Below are 15,001 nucleotides of genomic sequence, written 5' to 3' on the forward strand. Positions count from 1 at the left end.
GCATTAAGCCTTTAATTGATACAGACAGCTCAAATCTATGCATATTTATGGTTTTCTTTGCAGGTGAGGTACGATTGCCTTTCAGATGAGATCAAGATTGGGGATTATTACCTGCGTCTGCTGCTGGAGGAAGACGAAAATGAAGAATCGAGTGCCATCAAAAGATCGTAAGACTAGAATAACAACCCAACCAATTGCGTTACCGTTGTCATTGTTCAGTGCAGGTTCCCACAACAAGAGTACTTATGCTTCTCCCTCTCTCTCTCTCTCTCTCTCTCTCTGAGATATGAGTTCTTCAATGAGCTCTATCACCGCTTTCTGCTCACACCCAAAGTTTCAATGAAGTGCCTGTGCCTGCAGGCCCTTGCAATAGTCTATGGGAAGTGCTGCGAGGAGATTGGCCCCTTCACAGACACTAAATACATTGTGGGCATGCTGGACCGGGTGAGCACACACACTGTTTCTAAGGCTAAGGCAATGCCATTATAGGTTTGTTTTTGTATGCCTGTTTGCTAACACAGGTCTGTGTTCACAGTGTACAGACAAACTGGAAAGAGACAGAATAATCCTCTTCCTCAACAAACTCATTCTCAACAAGGTAGGCTAATGTTTTTGTCATTGCACAGATTTGCCTTATTCTCTTATTGTCTTATTTCTCTCTGTTCTAATGCCTAATCAAGTCATTTGTTATCTGCAGAAAAATGTGAAGGAAGTGATGGACTCTAACGGAGTGCGTATCTTGGTGGACCTGCTGACCCTGGCCCATCTGCACACCAGCAGAGCTACTGTGCCACTACAGGTAAACGCGTGACTGTCGTTTTTGCATTGTGTTGTAATAAAAGAATGTGATTCAGTCAAGAGAGCATGCCACTATAGATTTTAATTCTGTAAAACACTACGTGAGATTGAATTCTAAAATCTCAAACTGAGACTATTCAAATAGTCTAGTCTGTGTGGAGTGTCAGTGCTGTTCTTTATTCTCACAGAGCAACGTGTTGGAGGCAGCGCCAGACATGAAGAGGGAGAGTGAGAAGGAGTGGTACTTTGGCAACGCAGACAAGGAAAGGAGAGGACCCTTCAGTTTTGAGGAGGTATGTGCCGCTGCTCTTATATCCAGCACTAAGGTAACCTTTCACTCTAAAATAAGTGTGAAGATTTGTTAATGTGTGTGTGTGTGTGTATATAGTAAAACCGCAGCAATTGATAATGTAATAACTGCCTGATAATGTAATACCTTGTCAAATTGTAATACAAATTTCCCTCTAAATGAGTATAAAATCTAATTTCCACCTCACTGGCTTTTTGTCTTTAATTTCTTTCTTTTTTCGAGTCAAGCATCTCTAGCTTCCTTCAATGTTTTTTTTTTTTTACGTTTATTCTTTTTATTTCTTTTCCAGATGCAGGAGTTTTGGAACACGGGCGTCCTGACAGCCAAGACGCGGTGCTGGGCTCAGGGCATGGATGGCTGGCGCCCCCTGCAGGCCATCCCCCAGCTGAAGTGGTGCCTCCTGGCCACGGGGCAGGCAGTGATGAATGAGACCGACCTGGCTACACTCATCCTCAATATGCTCATCAGCATGTGCTCCTACTACCCCAGCAGGTGGGATGGCACAGATTGTGTGTGTGTGTGTGTGTGTGTGTGTGTGTGTGTGTGTGTGTGTGTGTGTGTGTGTGTGTGTGTGTGTGTGTGTGTGTGTGTGTGTGTGTTCCACAAAAAGTACAACCTTTCTTTACAACTTTCTTTGCTCATAAAGAGGACAGTTACAGTCCTCATTTCTGATGTATTTATCTGATTGTGAAATACCCAATAAATGTGCACCATTGCCTGCAGAACAAAATATTGATTGATGATTGTAGAGCTGCGGGTCCAAACACATTTATACTCATTATTTAATTCTTCTTAGCCAGACAATAAAGGCTTTTTAACTTTTTTCACCTACAAGAGTGCCTTGGTTACTTCTTTTTAGTCTCAACTGTCCTACCCGCTGACCAAAGAGCACCTTGACGTTAAACGACTCGGCCTACCAAAGACGCACTCCTTTCTCTGCTTTTCTACATTTATACTCATGTTTTCAGATAACACCACACTGTTGTCTTTGTTGGGTACCAAAGATGACCCTGGTATCCGTCAGTATTGTACAGATAGATTAGTACAGTGGTGCGAAGGCAATTCACTTATCATTAATGCAAAGAAGACAAAAGAAAAGAAAATGTCTTCCAGAGAGTGAGTATCCTCCCCCAGTTATTGTCCAAAACACACAAATTGAGCAAGTCTCTGCTTATAAATACTTAGGCATCTATGTGGCTCTATCCTGGAGTGCACACATAGATTACATCTGTGGTAAAGCTCAACAGCGTATTTATTTTCTAAGGAGACTAAGGTCTTTTGGTGCAAACAAACAAGATTTTGCTGCTGTTTTTCCAATCGGTTGTAGAGAGTGTTATGCTGTATGGAAGTAGTGCATAGTATAGTTGTCTTTCTGTTCAGCTTAAAACTTGACTAGGTAGCTTAATACGTATTTTCTCAAAAATCGTGGGTCAAATGCTTGAGCCATATTTTCAAGCGGCGTACACTAGAAGAATGAAGTCTGTCAAACTGCTACATCACAGTCTGTCAAACTGCTAGATCAGTCTGTCAAACTGCTAAATCAGTCTGTCAAACTGCTACATCACAGTTTGTCAAACTGCTAGATCAGTCTGTCAAACTGCTAAATCAGTCTGTCAAACTGCTACATCACAGTTTGTCAAACTGCTAAATCAGTCTGTCAAACTGCTACATCACAGTTTGTCAAACTGCTAGAGCAGTCTGTCAAACTGCTAGAGCAGTCTGTCAAACTGCTAGATCAGTCTGTCAAACTGCTACATCACAGTCTGTCAAACTGCTACATCACAGTCTGTCAAACTGCTAGATCAGTCTGTCAAACTGCTACATCAGTCTGTCAAACTGCTAGATCAGTCTGTCAAACTGCTAATCAGTCTGTCAAACTGCTACATCACAGTCTGTCAAACTGCTAGAGCAGTCTGTCAAACTGCTACATCAGTCTGTCAAACTGCTAGAGCAGTCTGTCAAACTGCTAGAGCAGTCTGTCAAACTGCTACATCAGTCTGTCAAACTGCTACATCAGTCTGTCAAACTGCTAAATCAGTCTGTCAAACTGCTAGAGCAGTCTGTCAAACTGCTACATCACAGTTTGTCAAACTGCTACATCACAGTTTGTCAAACTGCTAGATCAGTCTGTCAAACTGCTAGGGCAGTCTGTCAAACTGCTAGAGCAGTCTGTCAAACTGCTAGATCAGTCTGTCAAACTGCTACATCACAGTTTGTCAAACTGCTACATCACAGTCTGTCAAACTGCTACATCACAGTTTGTCAAACTGCTACATCACAGTCTGTCAAACTGCTAGAGCAGTCTGTCAAACTGCTACATCACAGTCTGTCAAACTGCTACATCACAGTCTGTCAAACTGCTAGAGCAGTCTGTCAAACTGCTACATCACAGTCTGTCAAACTGCTAGAGCAGTCTGTCAAACTGCTAGATCAGTCTGTCAAACTGCTAGATCAGTCTGTCAAACTGCTAGATCAGTCTGTCAAACTGCTAGAGCAGTCTGTCAAACTGCTACATCACAGTCTGTCAAACTGCTACATCACAGTCTGTCAAACTGCTACATCACAGTCTGTCAAACTGCTAGAGCAGTCTGTCAAACTGCTAGATCAGTCTGTCAAACTGCTACATCACAGTTTGTCAAACTGCTACATCACAGTCTGTCAAACTGCTACATCACAGTTTGTCAAACTGCTACATCACAGTCTGTCAAACTGCTAGATCAGTCTGTCAAACTGCTAGAGCAGTCTGTCAAACTGCTACATCACAGTCTGTCAAACTGCTACATCACAGTTTGTCAAACTGCTACATCACAGTCTGTCAAACTGCTAGAGCAGTCTGTCAAACTGCTAGAGCAGTCTGTCAAACTGCTAGAGCAGTCTGTCAAACTGCTACATCACAGTCTGTCAAACTGTTACATCACAGTCTGTCAAACTGCTAGAGCAGTCTGTCAAACTGCTACATCACAGTCTGTCAAACTGCTAGAGCAGTCTGTCAAACTGCTACATCACAGTCTGTCAAACTGCTACATCAGTCTGTCAAACTGCTACATCAGTCTGTCAAACTGCTACATCACAGTTTGTCAAACTGCTAGATCAGTCTGTCAAACTGCTACATCACAGTCTGTCAAACTGCTAGAGCAGTCTGTCAAACTGCTACATCACAGTCTGTCAAACTGCTACATCACAGTTTGTCAAACTGCTACATCACAGTCTGTCAAACTGCTACATCACAGTTTGTCAAACTGCTAGATCAGTCTGTCAAACTGCTACATCACAGTCTGTCAAACTGCTAGAGCAGTCTGTCAAACTGCTTAACCAGTCTGGGTTCTAGGTAGTGAGTCTAGCGACTATACTTTGAGGCACTGCAGCTACTTTTGTTTTCCTTATTCCTGTAATGTATGTATTCTTATAATGTCTGATGTCATACATGTTGTAGCACATTGTTGTACCTTTTTTGTTTGAATGTTTTTGTATTTATGAGAAACGATGTCTTGGGACGCAAGACAAATTTTGGACTTGTCCGACAATAAAGTGAAATCTAATCTAATCTATTGATGTGCTAAAAAACAACAACATTTGTAACAGTACTTATGTCACTCAGTAACCACATTATTTAGCCATGATACAAGAAAAGTGAAGAGTGCTAAATAAATAACCACAGCCTTTCCATGGCTTATTTCTTAAATTTCAATAATAAGCCACGGGAGGCTGGCTGTACTTTGAAGTGAATTTAGCACAGCTAAGAGACTTTGATGGCATATTGCTTTTATTAAATGACTATTAGCATACCAGTATAATGAGATAAGAATAACAATCAAAATTTCAATAAATGTTTCATCTTTAATTAACAACAATAATAGTAATGATGAAATGCTATTCTATGAAACAAAGTTCTCGTATCTGTATGCGCGATGTTTTTTGACTGATGCATTTGGAGTGATGCATTAATATTCAGACTAATGGTTCACAGATGTATGTATATTGGATATTTAAGAAGTGTTTTGAATGTGACTCAAATCAGAAGAGAGGACCAGAGCTATGTGCTTTCTAAACAGTTGGAAATCTCTATTGCCTGTTGACCCCTTACCTGTGCTCCCTAAAATAGACCATGATTGATGAATATAACACACCTGTTTATTTACTGTTACTCAGGGACCAGGACAATGCCATCATTCGTCCTTTGCCTAAGATCAAGAGGATGATCAGTGACAACACTTCCCTTCCTCACATTGTCCAGGTGATTACACAATCTGTATTTTTGTCGCTCCAATTATGCCATATCTAGTTTGGTGAATTGCTTAGAGTTAAAGAAAATGACGCGTGTTTGTTGTTTCTCTCCCTCCTCCTTTCCAGCTGCTGTTGACCTTTGACCCAATCCTGGTGGAAAAGGTGGCCAACCTTCTGTACCTGGTGATGCAGGACAACCCCAACCTGCAGCGCCTTTACCTAACTGGGATCTTCTTCTTCATCATGATGTACACAGGCTCCAACGTGCTGCCTGTTGCCAGGTGATGACTCTCAGATGTAGAACACACACGCAGATACACATTCCGCACCAACATCCTCATACACGCATTTCTTCTGTGCCGTTATCGATGTTGGCCTCTGAGACATTGCTCCTGTTTCCTCTAGGTTCCTCAAGTACACTCACCTGAAGCAAGCCTTCAAATCAGAGGAGGTAAACTGGGAGTTGATTGATTTCAGATCCAGATCTTTTTTTCCTTCTAGATTAAACAGATTTTTTCATCCCTTCATTCCAAAATGACATGTGCCTGTCGTTCCTCCTCCCCAGGCCAAAGGCCAGGACATTGTGCAGCGTAGTGTTCTGGGCCCGGTGCTGCCCGAGGCCATGGTGTGTTATCTGGAGAACTATGAGGCTGAGCGCTTCTCTGAGATTTTCCTGGGAGAGTTCGACACACCGGAGGCCATTTGGAGTAGCGAAATGAGGTAGAAATGTGTTTCTGTCATGTCTAATATACTGTAGAAACCCTAGAAGTGTCTATCCCAATATTACCTTTCATACAGAAAACCCAGCAACAAAGAGATATTGGAGATTGGAAATGCAGCAATGCAAGTCGGGCATGTTTATGGAAGTTCTGTTTGGTAGTTTATGATTGTATTGTCTCCCTCAGGCGCAGGATGATTGAGAAGATAGCTGCCCATCTGGCTGACTTCAGCCCTAGGCTGCAGAGCAACACCCGGGCGCTCTACCAGTACTGTCCCATCCCCGTGGTCAGTTTCCCTCAGCTGGACTACGAGCTCTTCTGCAACATCTACTACCTCAGACATCTGTGTGACACCAACCGATTCCCCAACTGGCCCGTTCGTGACCCTGTATGTCTGCCTTTTTTCTATTTTTTCACCCTGCTTGCATTTCTGAAATGTCTCTCAACCACAGTTGTATGTCTCTGTCTGTATTCTTTCAAATGTTTAGATAGAAATGTGAATAGAATACTCCCAAGTGATCAAACAGGACAGTTTTGTAAGAAAGGGTTCCTCTTAATATTCTGATCCACCATTACCAGGTAAAGCTGCTAAAGGACACTCTTGAAGCCTGGAAGAGGGAGGTAGAGAAGAAGCCTCCCTCCATGTCTGTAGACGATGCCTACGAAGTCCTCAACCTGTCCAAAGGACAAGGACAGTGAGTGGCCTTTGATTTGTTGCCACTGCTCTGGAATTATGAATGAGTCCTTTTCATTATATGTTTGCTTTTCAATTAATCATTATTCATTAATAGCAATGAACGTACAGTATTTGACCCAGCATGGAAAAGCAGGCATCATAGATTATTCCCATTGATTATTGAACTTTAAAATCTTGTATTATATGTATTACCTATATAATAGTGGTCAATATTTAGTTTCTAAATTAATTATTGAATCGAAAAAAATCTGTTTTGATCAAAGTTTTTTCTCACATAAAATGTCAGCGAGTTAAATGTCAGCTTCTCAGTTCTTGACATTAAGTGTGTCTTTATGTGGTTTTGTCTTCAGGCATGAGGAGAGTAAGATCAGGAAAGCCTACTTCAGATTGGCACAGAAGTACCATCCTGACAAGAACCCAGAGGGCAGGGTATGTATTATGATCATTGCTGACATCATGTGTACCTTGTGGCTTAGAGTGTCCGCGGGTTTCATTTTTGTCGTGTTTTTTTGTTTTTTTGTTTAGGACATGTTTGAGAAAGTCAACAAAGCCTATGAGTTCCTCTGCACAAAGTCGGCCCGAATCATAGATGGCCCAGACCCAGAAAACATCATCCTCATCCTCAAAACCCAGAGCATCCTCTTCAACCGACATAAAGAAGGTAGGGCTCTGACTCTAAAAGGAAACATCCAGCCTAAGACGCTTTGAAACGGTTAAAAAAAGAAAACTGATGCCAATGATTCTTGCATTTATGAGCCCATTTTGTTGTTGGTGGTGTGTACTCCTGTCCAATCGTAGATGATGTAATGTCATGTTGAGATATTTCCAGCACAATAGCAGAAAAATGTTCAGCCACCTAAGACACCAGGTTTTGGTGTCAGTCCCTCAGAATCAACGAGCAAGGACTTCTTCTTTCTAGACTCACTATTTTGCAAAGTGAATTTGTGTGAAGGCAAGTTGCTCTGTGGTGGAGATGTTCAGCTAATACTCTCAATCCTGTGGGCCTCTTCATTGTCTATGAACAGAACTGGAACCTTACAAATACGCCGGTTACCCCATGCTCATCAAGACCATCACCATGGAGACAGAGGATAGCCAGCTGTTTTCCAAGACCTCCCCTCTCCTCCCAGCTGCTACAGAGCTGGCCTTCCACACGGTCAACTGCTCTGCCCTCAATGCTGAGGAGCTGCGCCGTGAGAATGGCATTGAGGTACGAAGCCATTAGCAATTCCTGAAATATCAGCCAGGGCAGAGATTTTCAATATGACTAGAGATACGGCACCCCAGGCTCCGCCAATTGTAAGAAATGGTACTAGCAACTCTCCTAAATGGTCACGTGGTCAACTCTCTCCTGAAGTGTTGTGAGACGACTGCCTGGTGACGCGGGGTGTTTAGTGTTGACCTAGCAAGCTAACTTGACCTAGAGATCATGAGTTCCAAATCTCCACACAAACCACACATATAAACACAAAGCTACCCCTTGTTAGCTCAATATAGTTGTAACTAAGATATTCGATAAAAAAAATACAATGAACTGCACATGTAGCTTTAGCTAATCGCTCCCTGCTAAAGTGAGCTCCTTTTGCCAAATCTCGCGAGAGTGTGTTGCTGAGACTGAGGCAGGTCTTGAACAAGTTCAATTTTCTCCTCATCTGTCTGTCTGAAAAATGCTATTTTATTGTCAGAATGTTTCGAAGATATGTGGCTTCGGAAAATGGGCCAAATATTTACTTTGATGACTATGGGGGCGAAAGAATCTGTCATAATCTGAGATCACGTTTACTCCTCCCATTGACTCCAATAGAATCGAACCTGCTGAAAGTCTCCTAAGTGGGAGTATCTGTGGAAAACCATGGGCAAAAGCCATGTGACACAAGTACAGGAAGTGATTTGAAGTTGAAGTGTCTTGCTTTGATATCCCAGTGGGTTTCCATCCACCTCTGGATATTCGCATTTACCCAAAATGCGAATATAAACTTGAATGGAAACACCAGAAATTCGAATAAAGGTCGAAATATCGCATAAATGTTTTTACGCTTGGTGGGGGTGGATTTATCAGCGTATCGACAGTAGGAAGATGCGAACTTTTGCAATGGAAACAGATTTTGCGAATTAACGATGACGTACCAGATGTGACTTCACTTCCGCTTCATGCTACTCCAGGGGGAAATGGTGGCGATTAGCGCCAGGCAGTCTGAATGAAATTGAATGTAACGTTCGCAATTCTATGTATTAAATTCTAAAAAACGACCCTCAACATTTGGGAAGGCTAAGCCACACAACTAGTTCGTTATAATCTAACATCATGCTTTGAAGGCGACTTTACGACGATGAGGACGGTGATCATCACCATCACCGGGTGATGACTCAATCAAAGCAGGTCTCCGCTGATAGAGATCTCTTACAGGCACACAGGCACGTTACGCCTCCTCCTGACGAGAAGCGCCACCGACTGCTCAACCTGCCGACTCCCAAAACTCGCTAAACAAAACTGAATGGAAACATGCATAAATTCGCATTTTATTTTGCGGATTTTCACAAAATTCGCTTGAATTATGCGATACATTTGGATGGAAACCCACTCTGGCCAGCGTTCATCAATCTGGACACAATATTTTGGGCTCTGCCGCTCAGGTCCAACCCAGGACCCTCTGTCGCATGTCATCTCCCTCTCTGACTCTCCCTCTTTCTCTCTAAACTTTTAACTGTCTAATGAAGGCAAAAATGAGCAAGAATAATCTGTAATAAGTATATAAAAAGGCAAAAGGAAATATATCAATGGCATGTATTGACACAATAAATATGTTAAAAGAAAAGTTAAAAAATATATAAAAATAAAGAAATAAAGAAAAGAAAATATTCCAGCTGTCCACCTATTTGAATATACAGTCAGGGTGGAAAGTTATTTGGAACTCCCACTCTATTCTAAAAGTGGAAGTGGCTTATGAAAGCATGGAAAACCTTGATTGAAGAAATGAATCTGTTGCACTGTTGTGTGTGTATTTTATTAGATCCTGTTGGAGGCTCTTTCCCGGTGTGTTGCTGTATTAACTGCCTCCAGCAAAGCTGAGGACATGGCTGTCCAGGTAGGATGATCACAATATACTAATCCACACAGATATTAATATTCAGACCATTTTCTTTGTCTCTCAGGAGGTGTGACAGCTGTCGTGCCTGTGTGGTGATGTACAATTGTGTTTGCCACAGGTGTGCGGGCACATCTGTAAGTGCTACAGCGTAGCAGCTCAGTTTGAGGAATGCAGGGAAAAGATCATTGAACTGCCCAACATCATCAGGGACATCTGTCACATCCTCTACTATGGAAAGGTGAGCATATCGCACTTCATTGTTTTTTGATCATTTCTTCACAGTATTTTCTCTGTATCAAGAAATAAGGAACGATAGAGGAATGTGGACAATTGTAACTTTCAATGCAGTTTGTTAACTGTTACAATCTCTGGGAACACTTATTAATTAAAAGTGCCTACCTGGTGAAACACTATGTAAAATGCAGTGTAGAGGCTGGTAGCGGCTGCCAATCTTCTTAATGACCGTTTTTTGTTCACAGTAATTATAGGCTCATAATGCGATAATGATTTATTCATGTTCTTTACTCGGATGTATTTCCTCCTAACTCATTGAGTGCCAGCCACTTTTGGAGAACGGACGCTCCCAGTGCCAGAGTTTCAGAGCGTTTTCAGTGATTTCTCGAGGCCCACAGAATATTGTGTGATATTACTATGTAAACACCGAACACGCACAAAGAACGATGAGACTCTCTTCTATCATCTGCAAAAAAAAGTTTATTGATACCATTTCCCGTTCTTTAGTTATGAGCCGGAGAAGATAGGCTGTTTTGAGCAAAAAGAGATATTCAGCCTTTTGTGAAATGAAGCATTTCAAGCGCATTCACTGACTCTAGCTAATATTTTCTGATGTAGTGACGTGGTGTAGTTGTGTGGTGCCTGCGTGCCCCACCCCCCTCTCCCCCCTCAGCTGCAAACTCCTCCCCACACTAACACACAGCCTACACCTGGCCTACACGCACCCAGTCTATTTTCGGAGCGCTTCGTTTTTGTGCGCCGGGCGGCTCCCAGCGCGACAAGGAAATGCCAAACCGGACTGCAGGGAAAGGTTTGGCCCTTCGGCGTCGGGTGCTGCCTTTCTGGCGGGTAATCATGTGGAGAAACTATATGCAGACAGACAGACAGAGGCAGAGGAGCTCAGTTGTGTGCGCGGATTGACTGCGGTTCGCAGACAACGTCAGCTGCAGACAGAGCAATCTATATGGCTCTGGCTGCAGCATGCATCGGTTTCTCTTTGATCACGGCTTTTTCCTCCTGTTTTCCGGACCTTTCTGTAATCTGGAGAGCACTGTCGCCACCTAATGAGTCCGTAAAATAGGTTATACACCTTCAATAGCTCCCATATTTGTACAGGAGATGCCTGAGCCTTTGATCCACATCCCACCGTCAAAAAACGCAATTGACGAACATACTCGTCCTTGGCACTCTACGTTACTAAACGAAATGATGAACATACTCGTCCATGGCACTCAATGAGCTAACAGTGATTCATGTTCTGTCCCATCACCTCCTCTCAGGGTCTCCCAAAGACAGCCGCCCTGGCAGTACAGTGTGTCAGCTCCTTTGCAGTGGACTTCTTCCTACAGACCCATCTGTACCACGCCGGTGTGCTTTGGCACCTGCTGGTCCATCTCTTCAACTACGACTACACTCTGGAGGAGAGCGGCGTGCAGGCCAGCCAGGACACAAACCAGCAGGAGGTCGCCAACAGTCTGGCCAAGCTCAGCCTGGTGGCCCTCAGCCGTCTGGGGGGCTACACTCAGACACCTCACACCCCCGAGGGGGGTGTGCCAGAGACCAACGGAGTGGACGGAGTGCCTCCAGAGAACCCCACCATCCGCAAGAGCATGGCAGCCATGCTGACGCCATACATGGCTAGGAAGCTGGGAACAGGAGCTCCCGCTGAGGTCAGTGGAACAGGGTGGAAAGGGGGAGATAAAAGTCACATATTTGGGTAGAGACATGTCCCAAAGCTTTTGCATGCATGAACACAAACAGCAGCTTGTGTTCAACGGTGTTCAACCTGCTGTGTGTTTAGGTTTTGAAGCTGATGAATAGTAACTCAGAAAACCCCTACCTGATCTGGAACAACGGAACACGAGCCGAGCTGCTGGAGTTCCTGATGGAACAGCAGGAGGGCAACATCAAGAGGGTAAGACTGACTGACTGACTGACTGACTGACTGACTGACTATACATATCTGGAAAGTATTGAAAATAAATTTGATCATTTCCAGCTCTTGAAAAGTTTGGCAATTGGACAAAAAGTCAATTGTTTTGAATATTGTGGTATTTCTGGTTGTGAGCGACTGTATATACAGTAGTTCAGCTATATAGTGATGTTGAATTGACATTCATATGGCCTAGCCACTATCAATATACATCATATTGAACACGGACCAAATTCTTTAAACTTAGCAAAAAAAAAAGTTGCAGTATGGAATGCACCTTGTATCTAGATTGTTGTGGTAATTTGATTATTGCGTTTCATATATTTTTGTACATGCATCACCTCTGTGGTCTCTTTCTAGGGAGAGAATGACAAAAGCTTTGGTGCGGAGTTTGTGTTCTGTGATCACAGCAAAGAGCTGATAGTGGGAGAGATCTTTGTCCGGGTCTACAACGAGCAGCCCTCTTTTCCACTTGAGGTGAGTAGAAGAACATTGTAGTATTATGATCCCTTTAATGTGCTTGTGTTATTGTTTACTGTGGGAATCAAGCCAGGAAACGTACGCTTTACACAAAAACAAGCACAAAGCAGATCACAAAACGTGGCATCTTTAAACTCCGTTTTGCAACAAGCATATTCATCATACAGTCTATGAATGTTGAACTTGGCATGAAGTAATATCGGATTTAATCTTCAATATTTGTTCCCATTTAACAGCTTTAGTTTCAGTATCAAATAAAACATAGCCTCTTGTAATGCTGTAATGATGTCTTCTACCCTCTCTGTGTCAAGTATCCCAAGGCATTTGCGGCCAGTCTTCTGGACTATGTAGGCTCCCAGGCCCAGTACCTCCACACTCTACTGGCCATGAGCTCGAGTAACAAGGTTGAGTCCCAGCAGCATGCAGAGAGGCTCCGCTTTGCTGAGATGGCCCTGGAGGCTCTCCGCAACGTCATCAAGAACAACCCTGGTGAGACACCATGCTTGTCCTGGTCCTACTTTGTCTTTGTAAGAAGAACACAAATTAGTTCAAGTGTACGGTTTATGTGTTGCTTGAGATTCTCTATTTTGGAGCACATGTTCTAAGCACTGTTCTCCGTCTGATTACAGGTTCCGAGTCAGAGTGCATCGGCCATTTCAAGCTGCTCTTCTCCTTGTTGCGGTTCCATGGAGCTGGCAGAGTGCAGCAGCTGGCTTTGGAGGTACAGCCAAACTTTTGTTCATCCGTATTGTCTCTGAAAGAAACACACAACTCTAAATATCCCCGGTACCTTTTAATTGTATTGGGTTCCCCTGCAGGTTGTGAATACAGTGACGGCCAACCAAGAATGTGTGAGCAACATCGCAGAGTCCCTGGTGTTGTCCAACCTTCTAGTGCTGCTGCACTCTCTCCCTTCCAGTAAGAAGACATACTCGCTCTAAAACAGAAAACTTGCTTTGTTTCCCAGTGTGTTCTCTTTGGAGTAAAACATCTTATTCTTTTTGCTACTTTTAGGCAGGCAACTTGTTCTGGAAACCCTGTACGCCTTGACCTCCAACACAAAGATTGTCAAAGAGGCTATGGCCAAAGGTAGACATAATTCTAAAATAAATGGTGTGAAAAGTATTGCCTATTTATCTGAGACAGCTTATTGTAACCTGTCCGTCCTCCATTGTTTTCCAGGTGCTCTGATCTACTTGCTGGACCTCTTCTGTAACTCCACACACCCACAGGTTCGCTCGCAGACCGCAGAGCTCTTCTCCAAGATGACCTCAGACAAGCTGGTTGGGCCAAAGGTGAGTCTGTAAAGAATCAGAGAGACGTGTCGTTATGGGTTATGTCCAGAACACTGGAAACATAATTACTGCTCTTGCCCAGTCATGATGTAGTGTTATTACTAGGGATATAAAATGATAATCCAGTTCTACTTTGGGAGACCTAACTGATTTTATGAGATGTCTTTTGACCAGGGAAACCGTTAAACCTAGTCAAAATTAAGAGTTTTTATGTGTTTATTTGTTGTTCTTCTTTCATTCTCCTGCCATGTCCCACTGGAAATGAGCTACCCCGCTCCTTTTGTAAATGTTGGCTGTAGCTTGTGCTGGTTTACATGATTTAGGAATAATCGTTGGAGCGACTTAAAGCAACAACTTTGTAGTGTTCATGCATTCAAGCTCATTTGAAGCTGTCAAATATGATGATTGACAAGGCTTAAAATTCGGCGCGGGATTGCGGGAATCCCGCACATTTTCCCGAATTCCTGCATATTTTCAATTTATAAAGGGGGAGTAATCCCGCAATGGTTTGCGCAGATCTATGTTTGTGCGGAACGGTGCTTAGCAAGCGAAACGGCTGTCTGTCTGACCCACTGAGTCTCTGAGCACAGACTGTAGAAAGAGATGCAAGATAGCCAAGCGAATGTGATTGGATGAACGTTTGACACTAGGCCAATCAGAGGCAGAGAGGGGTGGGTCATGCCTTCGCCATCATGGGGGGAAAAATATTGCATCCCTCAGTCCGCTCTCGACATCAACGCTCCTCTGCTGATTTCTCGGTGGGTACAGCTGCTTGCAAACATGATGGATCGCTGGCTAAAAAGAAAAACTATGTCCTCAGAAGGGGGACCCGCTCAGAAAAAACAAACAGGACAAGTCGAACAACAAGGCACTTCTAGTTGAAACGTCAACACCGAGTAACGTCACTGTCAGTGATGTTTAGTGTTACGTTATTGACGATGAAGAATCTGATATCGATAATGACGTTAAAACGTTAATCCTCCTTATGGAGGAACTCACGCAACAAACTCCAACGAATACGGTAATACAAAATGCTTCAAAAATTATAGGTACCCCACTCCCATCACTAGACACTCTCTACCATAAACAGACAATCACACGAGCACAAAAAATAGTTTCTGACCCATCTCACCCAGCCAATCACCTGTTCCAACTGTTGCCCTCTGGACGGCGCTACAGATCAATTTCCACCAAAACAACACGATTCAAAAACTGTTTTTTC

General features: G+C 43.2%; 1 protein-coding gene across 1 annotated transcript in view; it reads left to right on the forward strand.

The window, feature by feature from the left end:
• The window catches only part of dnajc13 (DnaJ heat shock protein family (Hsp40) member C13), a 64,186-nt gene that overhangs the window by 43,433 nt on the left and 5,752 nt on the right, over positions 1-15,001 (forward strand). Inside the window, exons 23-47 of the mRNA XM_083652046.1 lie at positions 64-167; positions 285-444; positions 536-598; positions 698-799; positions 987-1,091; positions 1,398-1,600; positions 5,258-5,342; positions 5,459-5,613; positions 5,738-5,783; positions 5,898-6,052; positions 6,238-6,439; positions 6,631-6,746; positions 7,099-7,177; positions 7,274-7,409; positions 7,774-7,958; positions 9,760-9,834; positions 9,956-10,075; positions 11,352-11,741; positions 11,873-11,986; positions 12,365-12,481; positions 12,796-12,973; positions 13,114-13,205; positions 13,303-13,402; positions 13,499-13,573; positions 13,667-13,779. Coding sequence (XP_083508172.1) covers positions 64-167; positions 285-444; positions 536-598; positions 698-799; positions 987-1,091; positions 1,398-1,600; positions 5,258-5,342; positions 5,459-5,613; positions 5,738-5,783; positions 5,898-6,052; positions 6,238-6,439; positions 6,631-6,746; positions 7,099-7,177; positions 7,274-7,409; positions 7,774-7,958; positions 9,760-9,834; positions 9,956-10,075; positions 11,352-11,741; positions 11,873-11,986; positions 12,365-12,481; positions 12,796-12,973; positions 13,114-13,205; positions 13,303-13,402; positions 13,499-13,573; positions 13,667-13,779 — 3,270 coding nt within the window. The remainder of the gene's footprint in view (positions 1-63; positions 168-284; positions 445-535; positions 599-697; positions 800-986; positions 1,092-1,397; positions 1,601-5,257; positions 5,343-5,458; positions 5,614-5,737; positions 5,784-5,897; positions 6,053-6,237; positions 6,440-6,630; positions 6,747-7,098; positions 7,178-7,273; positions 7,410-7,773; positions 7,959-9,759; positions 9,835-9,955; positions 10,076-11,351; positions 11,742-11,872; positions 11,987-12,364; positions 12,482-12,795; positions 12,974-13,113; positions 13,206-13,302; positions 13,403-13,498; positions 13,574-13,666; positions 13,780-15,001) is intronic.

The sequence above is a fragment of the Poromitra crassiceps genome, assembly GCF_964638095.1.
Source record: "Poromitra crassiceps genome assembly, chromosome: 2".
In the NCBI taxonomy this organism is placed as follows: Eukaryota; Metazoa; Chordata; class Actinopteri; order Beryciformes; family Melamphaidae; genus Poromitra; species Poromitra crassiceps.